Source organism: Oryctolagus cuniculus, chromosome 18, assembly GCF_051225735.1.
Source record: "Oryctolagus cuniculus isolate XC-2025 breed Fujian yellow rabbit chromosome 18, ASM5122573v1, whole genome shotgun sequence".
NCBI lineage: Eukaryota > Metazoa > Chordata > Mammalia > Lagomorpha > Leporidae > Oryctolagus > Oryctolagus cuniculus.
In genome coordinates this window covers 76,897,427-76,923,966 of record NC_142884.1, presented here as the reverse complement: position 1 = coordinate 76,923,966, position 26,540 = coordinate 76,897,427, and the positions used below count along the sequence as shown (strand labels likewise).

General features: G+C 67.0%; 1 protein-coding gene across 2 annotated transcripts in view; it reads left to right on the top strand.

The window, feature by feature from the left end:
- Positions 1-26,540, top strand: part of CLMB (calcimembrin) — a 45,186-nt gene that overhangs the window by 12,879 nt on the left and 5,767 nt on the right. Inside the window, exons 4-5 of one of the 2 annotated variants that reach the window (XM_051829275.3) lie at positions 8,067-8,171; positions 15,650-15,695. In XM_051829275.3, the coding sequence (XP_051685235.3) occupies positions 15,668-15,695 (28 nt within the window). In that variant the 5' untranslated portion in view covers positions 8,067-8,171; positions 15,650-15,667. The remainder of the gene's footprint in view (positions 1-8,066; positions 8,172-15,649; positions 15,696-26,540) is intronic. The other variant, XM_089319590.1, reaches the window with a different exon arrangement.

Sequence of the window (26,540 nt, the reverse complement as noted above, 5' to 3'; positions counted from 1 at the left end):
TGTACTTATTTATTTGAAAGTCAGAGTTAGAGGGAGACACACACACACGGAGGTCTTCCATCTGCTGGTTCACGCCCCTGGTGGCTACAGCGACCAGGGCTGGGCAGGCTGAAGCCAGGAGCCGGGAGCTGCCTGCAGGTCTCCCACGTGGGTGCAGGGGTCCAAGGACTTGGGCCGTCTTCTACTGCTTTCCCAGATACAGTAGCAGGGAGCTGGATCGGAAGTGGAGTAGCCGGGACTCAAACCGGCGCCCTTACGGGAAGCCGGTGCTGCAGGTGGAGGCTTAACCCTCTGTGTCCAGCGCTGGCTGTGGTGTTGTCTTTAAAAGCAACACACAGAGACCTTCATGTCAAAGTACTTTATTGTTCAGAAATGTAATGATCCTGCGAGCCTCAGTGAGTCCGCGGTGTGGATGGCTCCGGCCGCCCGGGTCGGGCCGAGACAGGAGGCCGGCTGCGGTGAGCGCTCTGCTGCTGCCGGCGCGCCCTGCCACCGCTCTCCCCGGTGCGTCCTAGCCAGGTCCTTGCCGTCGTGGCCACAGGTTCCACCTCGGGGAGCCCTGGTCTTCCCTCCTCGTCCGTAGGTGTGTGTCCTAAATAATAAGACCCTCGGGCCAGCCTTACCCCCGACCCTCGGGCTGCAGTGTGGACGCTGGGGTAGCAGGCCTGGGGACGTGGCCCTCACCCCGCACCCCGTGCCGAGCTCCTGGGGGACCCGGTGCCTGGGCGGCGAGCCGGCATATTTTGAAAGGAACCTGCAGTTCTGAGCGGTGGGCTCCGCAGGGGGCTGCAGTACTCAGCGAGCCGGGCTGCAGGCAGGCGCTCCGTCGCTGGGCTTCGTCGTCACAGAGCACGGGCAGGCAGATTAGGGACGTTCGCGCGGCCTCTCCTCCCTGTACCCGGCTGTCCCGTCTCGCCGGAACCTGCTGTCCGTGGTGTGAGCGTCGCTGGGGCTCCCACGTCAGCACTGCGGCTGCCCCTCGCGCGTCTGTCACTGAGACGGCCCCTTCCCCCGAGCCTCGCGAACCCACCGCGCTGTTGGCAGGGTGGCCTGCGGCAGCTCCCGTGTCTCGGCCATCACAGAAGTGGAGCCGGCTGGGACCGTGTCCTGGGGTGGGGCAGGGGACGCCGTGGGTGCTGTCATCCCGCCAACACGGTGAAGCTCTGTGTAGCACAGCCGCGAGGACGGTTTCCTCCCGAGTCTTAAATAAACCTCCGGTAGCCTCCCTTTGTTTTTCTGGGTTTTCTCGTTGTTGTTTTGCTTTGCTTTGTCTTAGTTTTTGGACACACAGAGCAGAGAGGAGGCCCCGGCCCACCCTGCTCCTGCTGGAACGTTCCGGAAGGGCTCTGTGCCAGCAGGGGTTAGGTCCCCGTGTCCCCACGGCACTCTTGCACGTGGTGCCGCACCACGCCCCTCCTCACCTGGAGGTCCTTCCGCACCGGCCGGGGGGAGCTTGGCCACGCTGCCGTGCCCGCAGGCAGTCCTTGGGCTTGCCGTGGGTTGGGGAGGGGTTTCCTTTTCCAAACTGGACGTGTTTCAAGCTCCCAGAGAGCCCACCGGCCCAGGCCTCATCTGCCCCCGGCGGCACCCCGGTTTCTCTGCACCCCACGCCCAGTCCAGGCCTCATCTGCCCCCGGCGGCACCCAGGTTTCTCTGCACCCCACGCCCAGTCCAGGCCTCATCTGCCCCCGGCGGCACCCAGGTTTCTCTGCACCCCACGCCCAGTCCAGGCCTCATCTGCCCCCGGCGGCACCCCGGTTTCTCTGCACCCCGCGCCCAGTCCAGGCCTCATCTGCCCCCGGCGGCACCCAGGTTTCTCTGCACCCCGCGCCCAGTCCAGGCCTCATCTGCCCCCTGTGGCACCCAGGTTTCTCTGCACCCCACGCCCAGTCCAGGCCTCATCTGCCCCCGGCGGCACCCAGGTTTCTCTGCACCCCACGCCCAGTCCAGGCCTCATCTGCCCCCGGCGGCACCCAGGTTTCTCTGCACCCCACGCCCAGTCCAGGCCTCATCTGCCCCCGGCGGCACCCAGGTTTCTCTGCACCCCACGCCCAGTCCAGGCCTCATCTGCCCCCGGCGGCACCCAGGTTTCTCTGCACCCCACGCCCAGTCCAGGCCTCATCTGCCCCCGGCGGCACCCAGGTTTCTCTGTACCCCACGCCCAGTCCAGGCCTCATCTGCCCCCAGCGGCACCCAGGTTTCTCTGCACCCCACACCCAGTCCGCTCTGCTGGCAGCAGGCAGTCGGGGTTCCAGGCTGTCCCTCTTGTTGCCAGTGCCTCCCGGCTGCCCTTGTTACCAAGCTGACCCCAGCGTGGCTCCAGGCCCGTCTGGTCCCCCTGCTCGGGTGCAGCCTGCCCGGCTGACCTAAGCCAGAGTTACAGAGACGAAGAGAGACAGAAGCTATCCACTGGTTCACTTCCTGGATAGCTGTAACAGCCAGGGCTGAGCCAGGAGCTTCTTCTGGGTCTCCCACGTGGGTGCAGGGGCCCAAGCACCTGGGCCGTCCTCCACTGCTCTCCCAGGCGCATTAGCAGGGAGCTGGATCAGAAGTGCAGCAGCCGGAACTTGAACCAGTGCCCACATGTGATGCCGGCACTGCATGCAACAACTTTACCAGCCACCCCACAGCACCGGCCCCCAACGTGGCTTCTGATCCCCATGCAGCCCAGCCTACGGGGGCCTCTGGCAGCTCACGGTACCCCCCAGAGCCCAGCTTCCCCTCTGCACAGCCGCGCCTCTCCGTCACCCTCCCTCTGCTCGCCTGCCGCTTCCGCCCTTCAGCTTCCTTCCTCTTTTCCACCCCACCCCTGCAGAAGGGCAGACCACTACCTCTACGCTACGCTACGGAGCCCGCCGCCTCCCCAGGGCGCTCGCGGCCACTCCTTGGAGGTGTTGCCATGGCGACTGAGGGGCAGCAGCTCAGCGGACAGCCGGCCTGCACCGGTTCCGTAACTGCCGTAGATTTCCTTTCGCTCCGCCGGCCCCAAGCGTGCTTTGTGTCGCTGTGCGTCCGTCTCTTCTGGACACTTGGCATGAACAGTCGTCGGACGCGCGGCCTCCAGCGTCACGTCTCCGAGGCGTGTCCCACGCCCTGGCACGGCCGCAGAGCGAGCCTTCCATCTGCTGCGCCGGCCCTGGAGGTGATGGTTGTAAGGAAAGGAAACGCCCCACTTTCTAAGCACCGGCCCCCGGCTTCGGCTCGCACCCACCTCCCGGGGCAGGAAGGGTGCCGAGGTGGCCGCGTGCACGTCTTCTTTCCGGAACTCCGCAGACCCCTGTCCCGGGCTGAGATGGGTTTTTTGCCTCTTGGTTGCTGCGTTCTAAGAGTTCTTCCTGTGCTCTGGTCCCGCGTCTTCGAGGGGACGTTGAGGTGCGAGCGTCTCCGCCCAGGCTGTGGCTCGCCGTGTCATTTTCTTAGTGGTGCCTGTTGCGTTTTTTTTTTTTTTTTTTTTCAGCGAAGAGGCCAGCGATGCTCGCAGGGTCCCTCCGTGGTGGAGGACGCTGGCTGGCACAGCCTGGGCACTCCTGGGGCTCCCTCTGCTGTGCCTGCCACACCCGGGTGGCCCCTGATGCCCACCGTGGGTCACCCTCCTCCATCACGTGCCCTAAGGGGCACGGGCACCAGGGCGAGTGCTCCTGGCTAGGCCTGGCTGGGCGAGGACCCCGGCTGTGTCACCCACCGCCCTAGGCTTGCACAAGTGACGACAGCGCTCCGGGCAACGGCTGCCTGCTCTGCAAGAGGGAGATAAAAATAGCAGCGGCCGCGAGGTCCGTGCAGCCGGCCCTTGTCGCGGTGCCTGGCGCCCACACAGGTCGCCGGCCCTCGTCCGGACCTCGCAGACTCACCGTGACACGCATTTCTCCCACGGGTGTCCCCGCCCACACACACACGTCCTCGGAGTGGTCGCTGCACACCCAGCCCAGGGCTGACAACCTGACACTAGGCTGAGGACTCCCCTGAGGTTTCCGGCCGGGTGGGGGGCGAGGGATCAGGACCCCCCGGAAGGGGAAGGGGGGCCCAGTCCGCGCCGACAGCCAGGCAGCCCTGCGTGACGCCGCTCAGTGACGCTGCAGCTGCCGCGCCCGGGGGCTCGGAGCCAAGGGAGACAGTCACCGCCGCTCCCGGGGCGGGGATGCCAGGCCTTTGGGGAGCCCTGAGGAGGGGGCGCCTCAGCCTCTCCAGGGCGGGGCTGGCTCCCCAGGGCCTGCATTTCCTTTTTTTTAATTTTTTTATTTTTTGACAGGCAGAGTGGACAGTGAGAGAGAGAGAGACAGAAAGGTCTTCCTTTGCTGTTGGTTCACCCTCCAATGGCCGCCGCGGCCAGCGTGCTGTGGCCGGCACACCGTGCTGATCCAATGGCAGGAACCCGGTGCTTCTCCTGGTCTCCCATGGGGTGCAGGGCCCAAGCACCTGGGCCATCCTCCACTGCACTCCCTGGCCACAGCAGAGAGCTGGCCTGGAAGAGGACAGAATCTGGGACAGAATCCGGGACAGAATCTGGTGCCCCGACAGGGACTAGAACCCGGTGTGCTGGCGCCGCAAGGTGGAGGATTAGCCTAGTGAGCCGCGGCGCCGGCCAGGGAATTTTCAAACCCAAACGTGGAGACATCGCGAGAACCCCCGGCAGTGCCTGTGTTGCGGCCAGCCTGGCCCATCCTCCCAGCCGCTGGGCACACGCATCTGAATGCCCTCAGGATGGGTACAGGCACACACGCCCACACCAGGGCTGCCCCAGGAAGACAGGCGCCACCAGCTCCGTAGCGCCGGGTCCTAAGCTGCGTCACCCCTCTGCGCCTGGTCTCCTCCTCTGTAGAGTGGGCCCTGGTGCCGTTCAAACCCAAAGTCAGGAGGGGAGGAGGGGAGAGGCGGGCTGGGAGGCGCCAGCGCGGGCACAGAGTGTCTGCGGCCACGGGACTCTTCAGGGAGTCCGGGGCACCCAGAGAGGCGGGTGGCGTGCCTGTCCTGGTCTCAGGAGATACCGAAACAGCTGCTAAGGCTGGCTCAGCAGTCTGCTTTGCTGTCATTTAGCAGGCGAGAGGAAGCCGTTAGCGCCAACGCTCCGTCCTGGGGCCCAGCCTCAGCCACCCACTGCTGCGTAACAAAAGATCCCAAACTCTGGGGCTCCCAACAACCACCATTTCCTTTCCGGCCCAGTTCTGTGGTGTGGCCTGGTGGTACTAGGACAACTCCTGACCCTGGCTGGGGCTCACGCGGGCTGGGCGTGCAAGCCGGCTCTGCACACGCTGGGTGGGGGGCCGGGGGCTCGGCTGCGCTGTCCTCAGAGCCAGGCCCTCCCTGTGGCCAGGGCAGCTCGGCCCCTGCAGGCCACCACGGTAACCTGCCTTCTACCGGCCACTGGTGAGCAGTGGAGATTGGCTGCTCCCACCTGCGGAGGCTGGGGAGTCGGAGACGGAGATGCCACTCGGCCAGTGCCTGCAGGGAGGGGAGGCGGGAGGCGGGTCCTCCCCGGACCCAGCCTACTCCATTGTTGAGTCAATTTCTCCCTGGTGGGGGCGGGGCGGGGCCTCCACAGCTCCTCCCAGGAGCCATCAGGCAGCCTGGAACCTGTCCCATCCCACCGGCTGCCCAGGCTCAGGGCCAGCCCGACTCCAGTGGGGGGGGACACACCTTCCTCCCTATGGGGAGGTCAGGCATTAGTGGTCCTTAACCTACACCTTGCTCGGAACAGGATGTGGGATACAGTCATGCCACAAGCAGGGAGCTAACGGCACAGGCGTGACACCCCGGGCCAAGCCCCTCCAAAGGGCCGTGGCCGGGTGCTGCTTCGGCAGTGGGAGGTCTTGCCCTCGTGCCAGCAAGTGCCGGGGCTGCTGGCATCCACGCTGCCGCCCTGCGTCGGTGGCAGGGCCAGCCTGCCCCAGCTGCTGGTCACAGCGGCCGCTCAGCTGCCCTCCCACGGCTCCCTAGCAGCCCTGCTGGCTTGGCATCCTGGCTCACGGCCTCCCCGGGCAGGGCCTGGCATCTGCTTCATGGTCACCCCCTCGCCCCCTGGGGAACCCGAGGACTCGGATTCTCCACTCGCACATGCAAACCTCCGTTCATTCTGCAGGTGGCCAGAGACACCTGCCTAGGGCCCCCCACAGGCCGCCAGGCTTGCTCAGAGCTGACAGGAGGGGCTGACCGGGGAGGGCAGGGGCAGGGACAGAGCCCATCCTGTGCTGTTCCCTGAGCCCAGACCCCCCCCCCCCGGCAGCTCTCCCTGCCGATGCTTCCTCGCTGCTGCCGCCTCCGGGTCTCCCCCACCCCAGCCCTGCGTGGCCCCCAGCTCTGCTCCATGTCTGTGTCCTTGACCCTCACAGAGGAGCGTCCAGGAGGGCCAGGTCCTCAGGGCCTGGCCGTGCTGGGCACACACAGGCAGCTCGAGAATGTCGGACCCCAGGGGCGAGCAGGGGTGGGGCAGGAACGGGGCAGGGGCGGGGCGCTCCCGGCCTTCTCCTCCTCCTTCCTCAGCAGGCACAGGGGCCCTGGGACCGAGAGGGGGCATGTGGGGCTCAGGCGGCAGTGGCCTGACAGTCCCCCCCGGGGCCCTACACCTAAGGAGCCTCACTCTCCAGCCTGCTCCCCTGAGGCACCGTGGGACCCTGACCAGAGGCAGCTGCGGGGCCAGGGGCTGCCTAGTGTCCAGGGTCTGGGGCTCAGCGCTCCCTGCTGTCCCCCCACCCCACAGCCAGCCAGGTGGGCTCTGTCTGCTGGGCTCCCACCTCCGTCACTGCAGATTTCCTATCCCCTAAACAGCCGCGCCTGGGCCCCGCCTGGGAGAACCGGGCACGGCTGGGCCGAGTGTTTGCGTCACAGGTTTTGTTAACCTACCGATTCCCCCAGCAGCTCTCGGGACCGGGAGCCCCTGGGACAGCTGGCCGCATCCTGAGATGGATTTTGGTTGTCACGATTTTGGGGGGTGGTGCCTTTGGCACCTGGAGACCAGGGCGCTGCTCCACACCCCACGGCCCACAAGGGTCCCCCACGCAGAGACGCACAAACTCCCCATGTCCGGGGCCAGCCCCGTGGCGGAGGACAGACGGGCTCCTTCCGTGCCCGTCTCACCCCGTGCCACACCTTCCCCACCTGCTCTGGGGCACCCTGTCCCCTCCCCTGCTCTGTTAGGGGCAGGAGAGCCCAAGAGTGCAGACAGGGCCCAGGCGGAGGTGACCGGCGCCCTGGGGGAGGAGGACATAACCGCTGTCCCTCCCAGGGTTGTCACGGGCAGGCGCTGGGGAGACCCTTACTCCTGTGAACAAAGGAGGCCTAGAGCCAGGCTGACCCCCACCAACCCCGAGGAGGGGGCCACCCGGGGATGCTCTTCCCCGGGGCTTCCTCGCGACTCCGTTGCTGCCCTTAGAGGGGACGGTTTGACCCCACAGCTCCCTTGGGGACGGACGGGTGTGCAGGACCCTCTTGGCTCCTGTGGGAGCTGATGAGTCCCGCAGACTCCTGAGGGGGTGGGGCACCGGGGAGACCTCAGGGGGTTTTAATCAAACACCCACACAAGTGTCAAAGACCAGTGGCCCCCAAGGAAATCGGCGCCTGCCCCACCGCAGGGCTGGGGGGTGAACAAGGCCCACCCAGGTGGTTCCCTGTGGCCACACCCCCAGTTCGTTCCCAGAATTGGGGTGCAGGGGGGAGGGCGTAGCTAAAGGGCTGGACCCCCACCCCAGGGAAGCGGCTGGCTGACCACAGGGCCATCTGCCCCTTGCTCTGTCCCCAGGGACCACGCCAGGGGGGGAGGGCCGGAGATGGTGGAGCCGCCCCTCCCCACAGCAGGGCCCTGCATGGGGGGAGTCCGGGCGCCCCGTGTCGCCACCCCGGGCCGAGGGGCTCGCGGCGGAGAGCCGGCCAAGCCACGGCCCAAACTTTTCCCGGCTCCCCCAGGGCGGGTAGGGGCGTGCGCGCGGCTCGGGGCGGGCGGCCGGGCAGGCGGGGCGGGGCGGGCAGGCGCGGCGCCGCCCTCCAGGTGCGGGGCGGGGGCCGGAGGCGGGCGCGCGGCGGCGGCGGCGGCCCGGGAGTGCCGGCCGGGCCATGACCCCCGCTGCTCTCTCTCGCAGGCTCGTCGCCGCGGCCCCCAGCGCCCGGCCGCCGGCCCCGCCACCAGCGCCCGGCCAGGCCCCGTGCGCCCCGTGCGCGGCTCGGCTGTGAGCCCACAGGAAGCGGTGAGTGCCCGGCCCCGCGCCGCCCACCCCACCCCCTTCTGGAAGACGCGCGCCGCCCTGCCCCGAGCCGCAGCAGAGCGCTGTCCACGCCCCGTGGGCTTCCGCGGCGGGAGGGCGCGGCCCCGCCAGGGCCGGGGACCCGGGGGGCGGTGCGGGGTCCCGGGGCCGGGCGTCGCCCCGCTCCTCGTGGACTTTGCCGCGGACACGCGGGCCTGGGGAGAGTTGGCCCCTGGGCGGCGGGGGTGTGTCCGCGCGCGCGCGCGAGCCTGCCCCCCCCCAGCCCGCACCTGGCTCCGGCGCCCGCTCAGCCTCCTCGGAGGGCGGGGCGGGAGGCCTCGGCGGGAGCCATTTCCCCTCATCGAGGATTTCAGAATGTATTATTTATGAGCCGCCGCACTTAGGGGGCCCCGGGGCTCCCAGGGCATCAAAGCCGCTTTGCAAAGGGCAACCAGCGCGGTTCCCCGCGCCGCCCCGGCTGCTGAGCTCGGCGGAACCGCGGGGCGGCCGGCGCAGGTGCGGGACCCACTGCTCCCCAGGGGCGGGCGGGGCGGGGCCGGCGCGTGCCACTTGGGCTGTGAGACCCAGGCGGACGGGAGAGGCGCCCTCTGAACCTCAGGGGGCCTGGTGGAGCACGCACCCCCATTGAACAGATGCGGAAGCTGAGGCTGGGAGGCCCGAGTCGCAGCGGAAGCCCCTGCCCTGCCCTGGGCTGAGCTGCTTCCAGAAAGCGCCCCCTCCCCTGGCCGGGCCACACCCACCCGGGCTGGGAGGGGGCCAGTATTTATGGAAAGACTTAATCCCAGCCGGCCCGAGGAGGCTGGCCGGCTCCTAATCCCTCTGGAAACACCTTCCAGCCGGGGGGGGGCACACCGGGGGAGGGGGAGTCCCCCAGGCTCAGGGCAGCTCCGGAGAGGAGTGGGAGGGGCGGGAGGTGCCCACGCGGTGTTTTCACCCCCCAGCAGGGGCAGGTGCTGCTCGGGGTCCCCAGTGAAGGGTGAGGAAGCAGTGCCCACCCCCAGCGAGAGGCGCAGGGTGGACGCAGCCCTGGCGCTGGGGCCGCTGCGTGCCCCCCCCCCGGCCCACATGGTTAGGAGGGGTAAGGGGTGGCATGAGTGGGGAGGTGGCCACCCTGTCGCCGGCCCCCAGGACCCAGGGTAGACCACTGTGCCCTTTTCTTCTCTCATTCTTAACATTGTTACTGACAGGTAGCATTCAGAAAGGGGCGGTGGGCCCAGGCTCAGGGGAGGCGGAGGTGGTGCCCCCGCCTCTGTCCGTGCGAGGCTGTGGCTGCAGCCCGGGCGCTCCTGTGGCGAAGCCTGAAGTTGGCGCCCAGGAAGCAGGCGGAGCCCGCAGCCTCTGTTCCCACGCGGTCCCCGTGGCTGGAGTGGCAGGAATCTAATGCTGTTGGCGAGAGTGCTCCGAGGTGCCGGGCGGCGCCTGCCCCTGGGCAGAACCTGGCACTGGCTCCGCCCACCCGGGCAGGCAGGCACATTCCTGAGCTGGGTTCGCCCTGGCCTCACCTCCGCCTTGAAGGAGGTCTTTGTGCGGGAGGCAGAGGGCAGGGCTGGGAGGTGCCTCTGCAGGGACCCGGAGGAGACCTGGCTTCTGGCCGGCCTGCCCTTCGCTCTGTCCCCTCGCTGGACCTCAGGGTCAGCAAGTGCAGGGGAAGCCACGCAGCTGAATTTAACTGCAGATGAGGAGCACGTGCCACGGCGGGACTGGGCACCCCGGGCGGGTTGGCGTTTTAAGATTTATTTGAGGGGCTGGCGCTGTGGCTCACTTGGCTAATCCTCCGCCTGTGGAGCCAGCATCCCGTCTGGGCGCTGGGTTCTAGTCCCGGCTGCTCCTCTTCCAGGCCAGCTCTCTGCTGTGGCCCGGGAGGGCAGTGGAGGATGGCCCAGGTGCTTGGGCCCTGCACCCCATGGGAGACCAGGAAAAGCACCTGGCTCCTGGCTTCAGATCGGTGCAGCGCACCGGCCATAGTGGCCATTTTGGGGGTGAACCAACAGAAAGAAGACCTTTCTCTCTGTTTCTCTCCCTCTCTCACTAACTCTATCTTTAAAAAAAAAAAAAAAAGATTTATTTGAAAGGCAGAGTTAGAGGGAGAGATCTTCCACCTGCTGGTTCACTCCCTAGATGGCCGCAAAGACTGGACCCAGGCTGCTCCAAAGCCTCTCCCGGGTCTGCTGTGTGAGTGCAGGGCTCAAGCACCAGGGCCGTCCTCTGCTGCTTTCCCGGGCGCATTAGCAGGGAGCTGGATTGGGAGTGGAGCAGCCAGGATTTGAACTGGTGCCCACACGAGACGCTGGCATGACGCTGGTGGCTTAACCGCCGGCACCACAGGGCCGGCCCTGCACCTGTGTTTAACCCTGCAGCTCCACTCTGTCTACCACCAGCTCTGGTTTGTAGGATCCATTCGCAGGGGGGTCCCTCAACCCTGGGGCTCTCGGTGAGCCGCCGTGGGCCACACACGGGGTACCTGGGGGGACTCTGCAGACACGGGGTCCCTCCAGCCCCCAGGTAGGCTCTGTGTCCTGTTGGCATGGAAACCTGTAGGGAGCGGGCTGGCGTGCGCACACACACACACACACACACCCAAGGCTGCTGCCTGTGGAACCGACCCCGCCCCTTGAGCTGCCTCTCCCTTCTGGGAGCTGAGCTGAGCCTGGTCCAGCAGAGGCCTGTGGCCCGGCCTCAGCGCAGCTCAGAGCAGGACGAACCACCGCAGGAGGAAGCGTCTTTAAAGCTGCCCGTCCCTCTGCCCAGAGGGTCCCCATTTGGTGCTGGGGAGATTCTCACCGGGTGCCAGGAAGCACGCGTTGTCCTGGGAGCTGTCGTGCGAGTCATCGATGATCTGCCATTTCGGGGGGGTGGGGGGGCACAGTGTGGGAGGGGACTTTCACAGCCCTGCAGGTGTGGACAGCTAACCAGCACCCCGCCCCGGGATGCTCTCCTGCGCCCAGCCCAGCCAGGGACACCCTGTCCCGCGCCCTCTTCCTGCTTACGAAGATGAGGTGTCTGCCGGTAACACGCGCGAACACGGAGCCGCTGCACAGGCGCCGGCTCGGCCGCCCGCCCGGGCCCTCGGAAGCCGCTCGCCGTAGGAGGGGCGGGGAGAACTTCCCCTGTGGACATGGTCAGGGTCCAGGGCAGCGGTCCTTGCTGCCCTCGGGCCGCTGAGACCAGAGCCAGGTGTCTCCTGGCTGACGACACTTAAGGTCAAAGCCCCCGCCCACCGTGAGGGCTCACGGACAGAGTGGGGGTGCACGCCCCCCAGTCCGAGGGCCTTCTCTGCGGGGGCCAGCCCAGGCCCCACTGGGAGGGGCCTGGGCTCCCTGGTGCAGCAGGCCACGCCATGGCATGGGACCACACTGTGGGAGCCCTGGTGGTCCCCGGTGCCACTGCCCTGTGGGAGCCCCCAGCGGCAGAATCAGGCTGGTGACGCAGGGGCCCTGCTCTGGAGGCTGGTGGGATCACGCCGGTCCTGGGGACGGAGCGTAGCACCTCACACTGCCCGAGCCGACACAGCACCCTCCTCCTCCTCCTGGGCTGTCCCGACACCCGCCGCCTTTGTCCCCCCCCGGGGGGGGGGCAGCCTGCAGGGCGCAGGAAGCTCAGACCCCCCTGGGAGTTTTAGAAACCAGAGTTGCCGTCATGGACGGGACCGCCCTGGTGCTGTGTCTGCCTGGCCCCGGCTCAGCTCTGGTCCCCCGGGGTCACCGGGACCCAGGCCGGGGTCACTCTTGGTCCCCGTCCTCCTTCCGTCCTGTTTGTCCGTCTGTCCTCCCTCCCTCCCTCCCTGGGGTGTTCAGGTTACAAGCGAGCGAGTTTGGGACAAAGCCCATCAACCCAGACGAGCCTTCCGGGAGCCAGTGCCCTGGTCCCTAGACAGCGTCCCCGGCCAGGTCGCAGATGCTGCCGGGAGAGCAGGACCGCACCCTGCGCCGTGCCGGGGGCCGTGCGTCTGCGGGGCCGCCCATTGCTGTCCTCTCCGTGAGCTGTTTCTCGGAGCGCTTGCCGACGCCGGGGAAGGTGCAGGGAGAGAAAGCGCTCGGCACGTACCCGGTGGGGTAGGCTGCGTCCCCGGCCTCGACGCTCCCCTGTGTGCCATGCGCACCTCGATTTTCTTGCCGAGTTGTTTATTTATTTGAAAGGCACACAGACAAATCTTCCGTCTGCTGGTTCGCACCCAGATGCACGCAGCAGCCGGGCTGGGCCAGGACAAGGCCAGGAGCCCAGAACTCGGTCCGGGTCGCCCACAGGGGTGACAGGGACCCAAACACTTGAGCCATCCCTGCTGCCTCCCAGGGCCTGCATCAGCAGGGAGCTGGAATTGGCAGCGGAGCTGGGACTCGAACCCAGGCCCTCTGGTATGGGACGCAGCTCCAAGCTGCCCCTCACCTCTGTGCCGGGTCCCCACCCTTGCCGCGCTGCGTGAGTTACGAAAGTGATGGCCCTTGACCCTGACACATCAGCACGTATTTCCTACCAGCTAGGAGCGCTGTCTCATACCAGACAGGAGTACAGCGAGTGAACTCACAATGGTCTTCCCACCGCTTGGCTTTCACACCCACGGACGAGGTGCCGTGAGCTCCCGGCAGCCCCGCCGGGAACCGGGTGCCGCTGCTGCCGTCTCCTGCCCGAGCCCTGGCTGGGCTGTGACCGGCAGTGCCGAGACGAGACGGACGAGGGCACGCGCTCGGATCAGGGTGCCCCGTGCAGCCTGTGTGTGCTCTGCCGTCGTCAGTCCCTCCCGGGGTCGCAGGCCCAGAGGGCAGGGGGTGGGGACCGCAGCTCGTGGCTGGGTGGATTTGTTGGTGGGCCTGATCCCAGGGCTGTGGAGCCCCTGCAGGGCAGGTGATGGGGATGGGAGACCTGGTGTGGGGCCGCTGGCGCAGAGCTGCAGGCTCCAGACTGAGGTTAGCGACCGCTCTGGGTCCTGGTTCCGCATCTGAGAAAGGCCGGGGATGAGTCGCGCCCCGTGCGGGTGTGGCGGGGGCTCTGAGGGAGCTGGGGGCAGCACACGCTGAGGAACGGGCCAGCCAGCGCCACGGGCCGGCCGGCGCCGGGTGCTCCTTGTGCCCCACACCTTGCCAGCCTGCTGGGTCTTCACAGCCGGTTCCCGACCCGGCGGCCTTGGCGAGGACCTCGGCCTCTGGCCCCGCCCCTTCGCCTTGAGGAAGCAGCTGCCCCCGGTGGGTCTGCTCTGCACAGTAGGGTCTCCCGGGCGCAAGGCCTGGCAGTTAAAATGCCCGCTGAGGTGCCCGTGTCCCCTGTCAGTGCCTGAGTTCCATGCCGACTCCAGCTCCCTGCCAACACAGCCCCGGCCAGCAGAGGCGTTCGGGGGGTGAGCCAGAGGATGGGAGCACTCGTTCGCTCGCTCTCTGCCTCCCAAGTAAATAATTTTTTTTGAAGATTTTATATATTTGCGAGGCAGAGTTACAGGAAGAGAGAGGGAGAGACAGAGAGAAATGTCTTCCATCCACTGGTTCACTCGCCACATGGCCGCAATGCCAGGAGCTGCGCCGATCCAGAGCCAGGAGCCAGGAGCTTCTTCCCGGTCTCCCACGTGGGTGCCAGGCCCAGGCATCTTCCACTGCTTTCCCAGGCCATTAGCAGGGAAGCTGGATTGGGAGTGGAGCAGCCAGGACTTGAACCGGTGCCCATGAGGGATGCTGGCACTCCAGGCAGCGGCTTTACCTGCCATACCACAGCGCCGGCCCCAAGCCACAGAATTTTTTATAAAGCTCTTGGGCGATTCTGCCGTGCAGCCAGCTGGGCCCCGTTCTGCTCGGCTGTAGTGAGGACCCAGGTTCTGCGTGAGGCCAAGGCAGCGCCTGGGCCCCTGCACGTCTCCAGCTCCCATCTGCCGACCACGCGCACGTCAGTAGGTCCTGGCCAGAAGCCTCTGCCTCTCTCCCTCCCTCCTCCATCCCTGCTGCAAATGATCGCAGCCAGGGCGTTTCTCGGATCTCTGCCGTGCGCCTGCACCGAGCCCTCCCCTGAGACACACACACTCTGGCTCCTGGCCGTGAGTCCTGCATCCCCACCTTACAGATGAGGAAAGTGGAGTCTTGGGGGCAGGAAGCTGCCTGCGGGCAAACACCGCTGTGCTGCTCCGCCAGGACGGCGACCATGGTCCCCTGCACCCCCTCCCTGTCAGCTCCGACTCCCTCCCAGCTCGGACCCTCTCCCAGTGGACGTCCCGGGCCCTCCCGCACTTGCACCGCCCCCACCCCGGCCACCGTTCCCGCGTTCAGTTCCAGGACTACGGTCCTCAGCAAAGAACCCCTGGACGCCTCATTAAAATGCCAGTTCCTCTCCAGGGCCTGGGCGGGCCCGGGAGGGGCTGGGGTCCCCTGCCATCGCCAGCCAGCCTGCAGCCCTCTGGGACGAGAGCTTGCCCCTTGGCGTGGCACCCCCGGAGCGGCAGTCTGCAGGACTGCCCACCATCCAGCCCACCCTGGGGACCGCGGCCTCATCCCCGGACCTCTGCAGTCCCTTCCTGTTCCTGGGGGGCTCTCCCTGGCCCGGCCCCCAGGCCCCTGCTTGTCTGTCTGTCCTGCCGCTGTGAATAAGTCTGTTGTGAGGCGATGGCCCATTTGGTTCTTACCCACCTGCTACTTTGGGTCCTCCGAGACCATGTGCCGGGGTGAGGAATATTAGGGCAGCAGGACCTCCCTGGAGCTGGAGGGGGCGGCAGGAGCGTCCTGGGCTGCTGTTTGGCAAGGGAGGGGCTCCTGGTCCCCTGCACCCCTCCCCTCCCCCGACCTGACTCCAGGTCCAGCCCGGAGGCGGCGGAAGCTCACTGTCCATGAGGCTCTGGGAGAAGCAGGCCTGTGCAGCCTTACCCCAGTGGGGCTCCAGCCTGGGGCCGGGACGGTCCCGGGCTCATGCCCAGCCCCATGACTCTGGTGAGCGCGAGGCCTCGGCAGGTGACGCTGCCTCCCTCAGCCTCGATGCCCCCGTCTGTAAAGTGGAGACGGTGACAGCACCCTCATGGTGGCTTCCTCATTGGTCACTCCGAATTCAAGGACACATCCTGTCCGTGGCAGGGACGTGGCGGGAACGCTGGCTGGAAGAGTTCTAGCGTCCCATGGACCGGGGCCTGTGCACCCCTCATAGCGGGGATTGTGTTCTAAACCAGGGGCAGCCACGCTGGGCTCTGCACCACCCCCACAGCCCAGCACGAGGGCCCTGCCGTCCCCAGCACCGGCCAGCCCCCTGCAGCCCCTGGAGGGAACGCCCGGGCCGTGCACTTGGCTTTGAGGTGCCTGAGCGTCACAGCCTCTGACTCTGAGCAAATGCGGCCCAGATGCAGTCGGCAGACGCCGCGACCTCTCGGCCGGCAGTTTCTCTCCGCCACTGTTTCCTGTTGTGCACCCACCAGGGCCGGGGTGGGGGCTTGGCCACGCGTGGCCAGTGCAAAACAAGTCCCGCCCGCTCGCCCGCCGCCTGAGCCTCTCCTCTCTCCGCAGGCCTGCAGAGCTGCCGACATGGGGCTGAAGCTGTCCTGCCTGACAGGTAAGGCCAGCTCCGCTCCGGCCCCGCCCCCGACTGGGGGCCGAGGGGGTGGGTGGGGGAGGGTGGGCGCAGGCCTGCCTCGCTGCCCCGTCGGTGCACAGCAAGTGCTCTGTAGGTGCTTGCTTGGAGTGCTCCCCCAGGCCTGCCTTTGAGTGACAGGGAGGGTGCCCCAGTGTGCTCCCCCCACGAAGATAACCCCGGCTGCGCAGAGGAGCAGCAGGAGGCCTGGGGGAGCAGCCAGGCTCACTGGGGCCTCCCGTCACCCCTGCTGGGGCGAGGACAGGGCAGGAGGGAGAACACAGACCCCCGCGGGTGCTGCAGGTGCTGGGGAGACAGTCCAGCCTCCAGCCTCAGCGCCGGACCTTCCCGTCCAGCGCCCGGATGACCCTGAGGCCCCTCAGCCCAGCGTGACCCACACAGGGCCTCTTGGTCCTCAGGGACACATGCTGCAGCCCCCGCCCCACCCCTGCTCTACCCTGAAACCTGGGAGGAGCCCCGAGAGCTCTTGGGCCAGGGGCCGCAGGCCCACCAACCCCTACCCCACCTGCGGGCTGCCTCCGTCCAGCGGCCCTGGCCTCGCTCTCACGCCTGCCAGTGCATCATCCTCCGAGCTCCCTGCCTGCTCTGTGTGGCCGTGGCCGAGGCCGGGCTGGGGCGTGGCAGCCGGGCTCCGAGCCTTGCTGCTGACCTCAGCCTCCTCCCCGGCGCCCAGCCGCCCGCTGCCCTTTCACACCGTGCCCTCTATGCTGGTCCAGGCGTGCCCTCCGCCCGGGGTACTCACCGCAGAGAGCTGTCCAGGCGTGGAGCCGGGAATCAGATGGGCTGCGTTTGAGTTCTGGCGTTACCACCGCTACCGCGGCCCCTGGAATCTGTGCCTCCGTTGCCACGCGAGCACCACGTGTGGTGCCCGGTGCTCAGCCCAGTGGCTGTAGCACCGCCCTCAGCCTCACCGTTCTTGCATCAGGTGGCCGCGCACTCTGTAGCCGTCCGGGGAGCGGCAGGCAGGCGAGGGTGGTTCTGGTTGCGAGCCGTAGTAACCGGCCCCGGCGACCGCGAGCCGGAGGCCACGGGGAAGCTGCAGAAGTGAAGGGAGGAGGGGCAGAAGGGGCCCAGCAGGCTGGGTGACCCCAGTTCCCACCACCCCCAGAACCAGCTCCAGGACAGCATCCGATTGGCCCAGTTTAGGTCTTGGGTCCGCCCCCTTGGCCAAGGAGGCGGGGCGTTTGAGAGACAGCTCCTCCTGTGGGCGGAGCATGGTTGTTGGGAAAGTGGCAGGAGAGGAGAAAGCAGCCCAGGTCCATCCAGGGCCTGGCCCCTCGGCCACTGCAGGCTGAGCCCGTGGGACAGTGGGGAGGCGTTTGTTGACTGAGGCTGTGAGTGGTGGAGGTTGATCTCGGGCGTGGCCAGCGGTTGGCGGGCTGAGGTGGGTGCGAGCCCTGGAAGCCTCAGGCCTCCCTCCTCTGGGTGCCAGCTTCGTGCGTGGGGGTTTTCCTGTGACAACGGCAGAGCGTGCCCCCTGAGCCATTCGGTACGCGGTTCCATGGCTGTATGTCCCCTCACACTGCCAAGCCGCCGCCACCATGTGCACCTCCAGAAAGAACCTGCCGTGGCCGCGCGTGGAGACTGTGCCCACACATGGAGACGGTGCCCACGGATGCTGACTCCACCCTCGCAGCCCCCGTGTCTCTCCTGCGTGTCCTCCGGTCCATCCACGGAGGAGCTCGGGTCACTGCCCCTCCCTTTCTGTGGCTGAGCCACGTTCTCTCTGGTGGAGAGACCCCGGGCGCCGGTCCTTCACCTGTGGCTGGGCGCTCGGGCCGTTTTGTGCTCTGCCGTCTTGGCCGGGACACGTCCCTTCTGGCCCAGCTGGGGGCTCAGCCAGGGGTGGACCTGGGAAAGACACTCTGGCCCCCCCACCGCCGGGACCGAGGGCTCACAAGGGCCTGGGCTGCTCAGGGCGGGCAGGGGGAACCTGCGATGCTGGGGGAGGCCGGCTCGTGCGTCCCTCAGTGCTGGCTGTGTGCCGCCAGCCTCCAGCCCACCACACCCGCCCAGCCCTGGTCTCCAGAGAGATGAGGCCCGCACAGGCACAGGCGCAGACCCCTGCACTCTGCACTGGAAGCGAGCGGGGGCCGCGCCTCCCTGGGTGACACCACCTGCTTTGCCCGTGCTGCCTGTACGGCTTCACGCGGCTGCCCGCAGCGCCGTGCCCAGGCCCCTGCAGGTCCGCGCCGCTGCTCACTGTCCTTGGCCTGGAGCGCGCGGGGCTCCCCGGGGCGGCCTCATGCTGACTCTTCTCCTCCCTGGCCATAGGGCTCTGTCCCGCGCGCTGCCTTGTGGGTAATACCATATCAAACACCTCGGCATTCTGGTTTCTTAAATTGTTACTCCCTAGGGTACGTTCTGTGCATCAGAGAGACAGGGTCACAAGCTAGGCCGACGTGGCTAACTGACCGGGGACTCGGAGCCCCGCCCGCTCTCCACGGTTCACACACCCGCCTCCTGTGCGAGCCCTGAGCGGGCCTGCTTTGCAGAGGCCCCGAGAGACGGTGCCGTTTGCTTGGAGCCACGCAGCTTTGACCCATGTGGGCGCTGGACCCGGTGGCGGCTTCCAGAGGCCTCGCTGCAGTCACCGTCACCACCCCCCCCCGCTCCCTTCCCTTCCGAGTTCACTGGGTTCAGGACCCACCTGGCCCAGGGTGAGGTCAGTTTGAGGTCCTTAACTTAGTGACGTCTGCGAAAACCCCACTTGCAGTGAGGTCAGGCTCCCTGGAGTGAGCTCAGGAGTGACGGACGCTTGTCCTCGCGCCCAGGGCCTGGACGTCCACTGCTGCTCAGGGCACCAGGAGCTGGGGCCCAGCCAGGCCCAGGCCCCTCCCCCTCTCCTCTGCCTCCGTGAGGGTGTTCCAAGGAGTCCTCCCTGCACCACTGAGCTGGGTTCAGTCCCCGCTCTGCCTTGGCCTCCGAGCAGGGCCGGCCGGGGTGGGGGGGGGGCTCGCAGCTGCACCGGGCCCTAACATCAGAGCCCTCGCTCACTTTAATGCTCTTTTTTTCTTCTTGAAGTGTCTGCATGGCTCCAATTTCTCCTCTCCTTCTTCTTTTTAAGATTTTTTTAATTTATGCGAAAGGCGCCCTTAGAGAGAGCTTCCATCCACTGGTGGACTCCCCAGTTGGCCACAATGGCCAGGGCTGAAACAGGCCAAAGCCAAAAGCCAGGAGCTTCATCCAGGGTCTCCCGCGTGGGTGCAGTGGCCCAAGCACTTGGGCCATCTTCCGCTGCTTTCCCAGGCGTATCAGCAGGAAGCCGGATCAGAAGTGGAGCAGCAGGACTTGAACCGGCGCCCACATGGGCTGCCGGCACTGCAGATGGAGGCTTTACCTGCTGAACCGTGGCGCCGGCCGCTCTGGGTACATTTGTAGCCGGGGCATCGCGGTCCCACCTCCCGCCCTGGTTCCTACTGTGGAGGAGCAGCCCCTGTGTGTGACCTCCCCTGGGCCTCGTCCTGGGCGCGGTCAGAGGCACCGTCACCTATCCTTGCGTACCTGGGGGCGACGTCCGTGTCTCCGGGCTTCCGTGTGCCCCTCTGCTCTGTGCAAGGCCCTCCCCAGCCTGCTCCTTCCCCCGCCCCCTCCATGGGGGCGGGGTGCAGCTGTCTGGGGCAGCTCCCTTGGGGACGGGGCGGGGGGCTGCTGTCTCCACCGTGTGTGAGTGCCCGGGTGCTGCCGTAATGGATGACAGATGGGGCAGGGGCCAAGGGGCCGAGACCCTGGGACCGGCAGGGCCCTGCTCCTGTGGAGTTCCCCCCCAGGGGGGCCTCCCTGCCTCTTCCAGCCACCCCCAGGGCTCCGGGCGCCCCTCGGCCCCACGAGGCCTCATCAGTGTCTCTCTGCGTGCACATCTCCCCCTCCTCGCGAGAAGGCGGGTCCTGGGATTGCGAGCTCCTGTCCACGATGAGCTCATCGCGAGGTCTTTAACTAATTACAGCGGCAAAAGCCTCGCTTCCAAATAAGGTCGCGCTCTGAGCTCCTGGGCCGGCCCTCCACGAGGCACCGCCCCTCTGTGTGCGGCAGTAAAGGCCCAGCCCTGGGTGGGAGGTGCCCAGACCCCCCTCGCCTCCGTGTCCACCTCAGCTGGGGGCCGCCTCAGAGGGCCTAGGCCGGGGCAGCTGTGTCCTCGTGGTGGGGGGGTCAGTCCAAGGACGCCTCCCTCGTGCCGTCACCCTCCCTGGGCACCTGGACGACTGGAGGCCGTGCGAGGTGGGGAGTCTGAGGCCCAGGGCGCTCTTACTGGCTCAAGGCCGCATGGCCGGGCAGCAGGGCTCGGCTCGTCGGATGGAAGGCGGATGCCCTCACCCCCACAGCTCCTCCCAGCCCTGTGATGGCCCTGAGGTTCCCCAGGCCCGTGTCCCAGAACCGGCCAGACCCACCCGACCTGCTGAGTCAGGAATGGGGGGCTTCAGCGAGCTCCGTGGGGAGCCCCTAGGGAGGTCGCTGTGGTGTCAGGGAGCTGAGCGACTGACGGCAGCCTCCTGCACGTGCCTAGCCTCAGTTTCCCTGTCTGTGAAGTGGGTTGGGTTCTGAGATAAGCCCTGACATCGGCACCCAGTGAACCTTTGCACCTTCCTGCCACAGAGGCCTCTGCAGGTGGTGGGGACCTGGGCAGGCTCAGGGTGACCTGAGGGGCGGCTTTGGCACCCAGCCCCCAGGATGCCGGGCCGCACTGGGAGCGCCAGGCGAGGTGTGGGGTTCCGTGCAGGACGCCAGCCCAGCTCACTCCCGCATCACCGTGGAGCCAGAGACTGGGGCCGGCTCCCTGTGGGGAGGGCCCCACGGGACAGCCTGGGCGCGTGGGGAGTGCTTCGTCAGCATTGTCTCAAGAGACCCGTCGTCTGGGGAAGCGTTCGTTTGCAGCGGACCCAAGAGAATGACGCGGTGCTCCCGCCAGCCCCCGCCCCCGCCCGATAGCAGCCCCAGCCTGGGGGCGGGGCACCTGGGGCACCTGCGTCACCCCGAGCCAGGGCACACACAGTCACTGCTGCTAGCTGGGGTCCCTGTCCACTCAGCTTCCTCGGCGTCTTCCCCGTGCGAGGCCCCGTGTGGACCCCACGCGACGCTCACGTGGGATGGCGCCTTCACTCCTGGGACCTGCCCCATTCTCGTGACCTTGGGACAGAGGGAGACACGGGCACAGCCCTGGCCAGCCAGCCTGAGAGCTGGGAGCCCTGACCGCCTGCCGAGTGCCCCAAGCCCGTCTCAGGGGCTCTGAGCCTCCTCTCCCCTCAGCCTGGCCCTTGGGGCGGGGAGGGGTGCTGGAGGCTGGCGGTGGCGACACCCGTGTTTCTGACTGGCCTTCCGAGGCCGGGTCAAGGTCACAGCAAAGGCCAGAGCCGCGCCGTTGCAGCAGCGCAGTCCACAGCCAGCAGAGAGATTGATCAGGCCGCAGTCACCCCTGTTGTGTGCCGGGCCCTGGCCCAGGTCCGCGGGCTGCAGGGACGCACGGGACGGCCGTTAGCCGGCTGTGCGAGGCAGCTGGTGAACGCTGATGGCAGCTGTCCCCTGGGGCTGACTGCTGGCCGCTAGGACAGAAACCTGCTAGTGGGCAAGTGGGCGTCCCCAGGAAGCGGCCAAGCTTGAGAGAGCCGGGGTGGGGAAGAGCTGCAGCCAGTGGAGCTGCGTGGGCGCAGAGGCCCGGGCGTCGGCAGAGCCGGGCAGGCGAGGAGGAACTGAGGGGCGGTGGGGGCGGGGCTGTTGGAACCCGGCTCGGGGTGCAGCTCCGTGCTCACCGCCGCCAGCGGTTTTCGGTGGGGAGTTTCCTGTTCGACAGGAGCTCCCACCGTGGCATCCAACCCAGCTGCACCAGGAGTTGGCCAACGGGCTGCGCATTGACCGCAGTGGTTAGCACGCTGGCCGGGGCACCTGTGCCTGGGGTGGAGTCCCACCTCCACTTCCCTTCCAGCATCCTGCTGGTGCACGTCTGGGAGGCAGCAGATGGTCCCCGCCACCCGCATGGGAGACCCGGATGGAGCTCTTGGCTGCCGGCTTTCACTTGACCCAGCCCTGGCCGTTGTGGGCATTTGGCCAGTGTCTGCCTCTCAAATACAAGTAATTAATCACGTTATTTTTAGGGAGAGGTTGGGGTAGTACAAAGCACACCTGTGCCGCATACAGGAGGTTTTCCCGTGGGGGTAACCCTGGCCCACGCCCCAAAGGCTGGGCCGTGAGGGGGCGAGCGTGGGCCCCGGGCAGCGCTGGTGATAGCTGACACGCTGGCCTTGCAGATGGGGGCTGCCCGCGGCAACAAGGGGCGAGTGAGCTTGCTCGGACCCCAGTGTGCACCTCTAGTCTGGGAGCCTGGGGGGAGCCTGCCTGGAGGCTGCGGGGGCAGAGAGACCCCCAGCCCAGGTTCAGCCCCGAGGAGCAGCACTGGAGCAGATGGCGCCTGGGCTGGCCCCGCCCCAGGTCCAGGGCAGAGCGCGTGGCCCTCCTGGCTCCCAGCAGGGACTTAGCCCGTCTCTCTTGTCAACGTTGCTTAAGCTAAGCCTCTGGCAACTGCTGACCTCGGGGAGGAGGGAGGGCTGGCCCGTGGCACCGCAGCGGGGAGACCGGACCTGGGTGGTCTGCATGCAGGCCCCGGCAGCTGGAGTCCAGGCGACAGCGCTGACCACCGCTTACCTCCTCCTGGTGTCCTGGGGCCCTGGGGGCAGCAGCCACACTGCCTTGTTCGTTCCTGAAGTCCTGGTCCCTGGTCAAGGCCTGGCACGCAGTGGGGACCCAGTGCGTGCACAGAGAGACCTCTCTGTCTCTGGCCGGCCGCACAGCCGCCCGGTTCTAACTCCTGGGAGCCCATTGCTTCCTCCTTCCCCGGGGTTTCCCCAGGGCTGGCCCAGACAGGTGCTCCGGAAGCGTCTGTGAGGCGGACGACGGGGAGGGAGGAAGCTGGCGCTCACCGCTGGCTCCTGGGGCCTGATGCGGCCCCCGGCTCTGTGCCACTTGCGACTGAAGTGCTGACCACTTGCCACCTGGTGCCCCTGGGCCTGCAGAACTGCCGGTCCCCGCCAGGGGCCGCGTCCCGGAGCTCAGCAGACATGGGGCCCGGCCCAGGCAGAGGGCCAAGCGTTCTGCTCATTCTTTGCTGATTTATTTTGTTTCTATTTGTTTGAAAGGCAGAGTAGCTGAGAGAGAGAGAGGGAGAGGGAGAGAGAGAGAGAGAGAGATCTCCATCCACTGGCTCACTCCCCAAGTGGCTGCAGCAGCCAAGGCTGGGCAGGCTGAAGCCAGGAGCACGGGACTCCATCAGGGTCTCCCTGGTGCGTGGCAGGGGCCCAAGTACTTGAGCCACCGCCTGCCACCCCCAGGGCGCGCACTAGCGGAGAGCTGACCGCAGGCGCGGGGCTCGGGCTGTCTGGTCGGGCCTGCGGGGTGGGCACCTTCGTCTGCGGCTCCTCCCGGGCTCACGCCAGCTGCTCATCCCTGACGCAGACTGAGGCTTTCTCCTTAATTAAAAAGAGATTTAAAACCTCACTGCGTCCCCGTGGGGCCCCGCTGTCTCCCAAAGGTAAACCGGCAGCGCTGCCCCGGCCACACTCGTGACAGCACAGGCTGCTGTGGAATTAAAAAACAAAGACTAAATGTCTCTGGAACCCTGGAGGCATTTTTGGTTTTGTTTGTTTGTTTTTTAAAGATTTATTTATTTATTTGAAAGAGTTACACAGAGAGAAGAGAGGCAGAGAGAGAGAGAGAGAGAGAGGTCTTCCATCCGATGGTTCACTCCCCAATTGGTCGCAACGACCAGAGCTGTGCCGATCCGAAGCCGGGAGCCAGGAGCTTCCTCCAGGTCTCCCGCATGGGTGCAGGGGCCCAAGCACTTGGGCCATCTTCCACTGCCTTCCCAGGCCACAGCAGAGAGCTGGATGGGAAGTGGAGCAGCTGGGACTCGAACCAGCGCCCATGTGGGATGCCGGCACTGCAGGTGGCAGCTTTACCTGGTACGCCACAGCGCCGGCCCATTATTTATTTACGTATTTATTAAAGCCTTAAGGCTGAGTTACAGAGAGAGATCTTCCATCTGCTGGCTCACTCCCGACGTGGCCACAATGGCCAGGGCTCTGTCCAGGTCTTCTGTGGCATGAGCTCAACCCTGAGCCATCGCCCACTTCCTTCCCAGGAGCATGAGCAGGGCGCTGGATCTGGAGTGGAGCAGCCGGGACTTGAACTGGTGCCTGTATGGGATGGCAGCGGCATAGGCAGCGGCGTTACCCTCTGTGCCACAGTGCCCGCCCCTGAGAGACCACTGCTCAGCCCAGGGGCCCCTGGGTGCCTGCCCCAGGGCCTTGGCATGTGCTGGGGCTACGCTAGGGTCCTGCTGCTCCCCTGTTGTCCCCCCAGGAACACTTTCCCCGCCACCACCGTCTCCCCTAACTCCTGCCTCCCTGGGCCTGACCCCGGCCCCTGGCTGCAAGGCAGGCAGGCTCAGGGCCAAGTCCTGTGTGACCCAGGCACGGTCCCTCACTTCTGTGTCCACCAGGAAGGCCACGTTGTAATCCCGTCTGCCCCACGCGGGACCTGACGAGGCGCTGGGCGAGATGCTCACCCAGCCGCACCGATGGCCTGGCCACCCCGGGGGCTGCCCTGCTGTGTCCCACCCGACCCGAGGATGGGCCCCTTGTTTGCTGCTGGGGAGGCCCAGGTGTATCTGCCAAGATTGCTTCTGGGCTGGGCCCCGGCCACACGCAGGAGGCTGAGTGTCAGCCAGTGGCCCCTACGGTGGCTGAGCCGACGAGTAAGGGCCCCGGCTCACACCCGCAGCTTAGGCTTACCCGTGTACAAGGCCAGGCCTGGCCACTCCTGCCTGCACAGCCCACACAGCGGTCACACGGCAGCCCGCACCTGCACAGAACGAGGGCCAGTTTCACTGCTCGGCACCCGGGGGTGGGGGTGGGCACTGCCCTGTATCCACAGCTAGCAGGAGAGGGAGCAGAGACACGAGAAGCAGGTGGGTCTCAGCCAGGTGTGCCTGGCCTCCCTGCACTGTGGTCCCACCAGGTGCGTGGCAGGGCCCGGTGGGGAGAGCTGGGTTCCGGGCAGGCACTGGTGCTGTCCTCCAAAGAACCAGTAGAGGGCACCCTTCAGCCGCGATGCTTGCAGAGGGCTTGGCGTTGGTCCTGGGTTGGAGGCAGAAGCAGGGAGCAGTGCCGGGTGGGGTGTGGCGCTGGATGCGGGGTCTCGGGCCTCAGGAGAAGCAGCCGCTGGTGTGGAAACGTGCTGGGACCCCTCACCCCCGCCTTTGTGAGCTTTGGCTTCCGTGTACACAGAAGGGCGGTGACCCTGCTGTTCTCATGGGGCGGGGCGTGGTGGGGGGTGCTGAGGACAAGCCTGGCCAGGGACACTGAGGGGGCGGTGGAGGGAGCTGGTCACCCCAGGCCAGCATTTCCCAGGCCCTGGCTGCTGTGTGTCCCACACTGGGCGGCCGTGGGTCCCATGCCAGGCTTCTTCCTGCAAGGTGGTCTCACGGCTCCGTTTTTACAGACAGGGAAGCTGAGGCTGGGAGAGTAAAGCCACCAGCCCTGGCCTGATGGTGCGGGTGGGAGGGGCCTGCGTGGGCGTGGCGCGTCCCAGGGGATCCCAGTGGGCAGCGGTCACACCGGGACCACGACCCTGTGCAAGGCTCACACGGGGCGCTGGGGGCAGGGCTTTGAGTCTGGTTTGCACAGGGCTCTGCCCCCATGGCCGCTGCAGCCCCCAGCCCTCGGCTGAGCCGCCGGCCCTCAGGGCTTCCCGCACCAGCCCCCATCCTGCCCCCAGGCCTGGCCCCCGGAATCCCAGCCAGGCCCTTCCCCTCAGGAAATAGGCTTTTAATAGCCCGAGGCAGGCACGCAATTAACGAGTCACAATCCGGCCTCAGCACACGGGAGGCCCCCTCCCGGCCAGAGCTGGCGTTTGCTTTCTAATCCCCAAAGTCGGCTTTATCCAGCTCAGAGCTTTTCCCTCCCCGGCCTGAGCTGGGGCCCCGCCCTCCCGCACCCCTCCTGGCGTCCCGACCGCGGTGGGCGTGGGCGTTGCCAGCACCCTCCACTCCGGGGTTGGAACCTCGGGAGGAAGTGCACCGGAGCCTCCCAGCTCGGCGGGGCCTCCCCAGGAGCGTTTACGGTGGGGAGGGGACCCCGTGCACCCCTCGTCCTGCCAGGCCACTGCCCACCTGCAGCCTGGGCCTGGGGCTTGGGTTTTGCTTCCGGCGTTAAGGAGCCCTTAGCTCTCAGAGGCTCGGACTTGTCCCAGGTCAGGCTGCCTGTGCCCGTCCAGAGAGGACGGAGGAGGCTTGGCCACCACAGTGCTGCCAGGGCTGAACGCGGGCTGCCGGCTGTTCCCGTGAGCTGGTGTTGGGGCGGCCACGCCCACTCATCTCCGCAGGGACCGAAGCTGTGTAGCTGGTGCAGGCCACACGGAATCGGGGCCTGGGGCCGGCGCTGTGGCACCGTGGGTTAACCTGCAGCTTGGCCTCCGGCAGCCCGTGTGGGCGCTGGTTCTCGTCCCAGCTGCTCTGCTGACGATCCAACTCCCCGTGGGTGCACCTGGAAAGCCGTGGGAAATGACACAGGTGCTTGGGCCCCTGCCACCCATGTGGGAAACCAGGCTAGGGCCCCTGGCTTTGGCCTGGCCCAGGCCTGGCAGTCGGGGCCATCTGGGGTGAACAGATGGAAGGCTCTCCTCTCGCTCACTCTGCCTTTCAAATAAATCCTTAAAGGAGCTCTTTCCTGCCTGCCCCTCTCAGACACTTTGCTGGCTCCCACGGGCAGGACCGTGGTTACGGGAAGCGCCGGCGGCGGCCGGCGTGTGGGTGCAGACCGC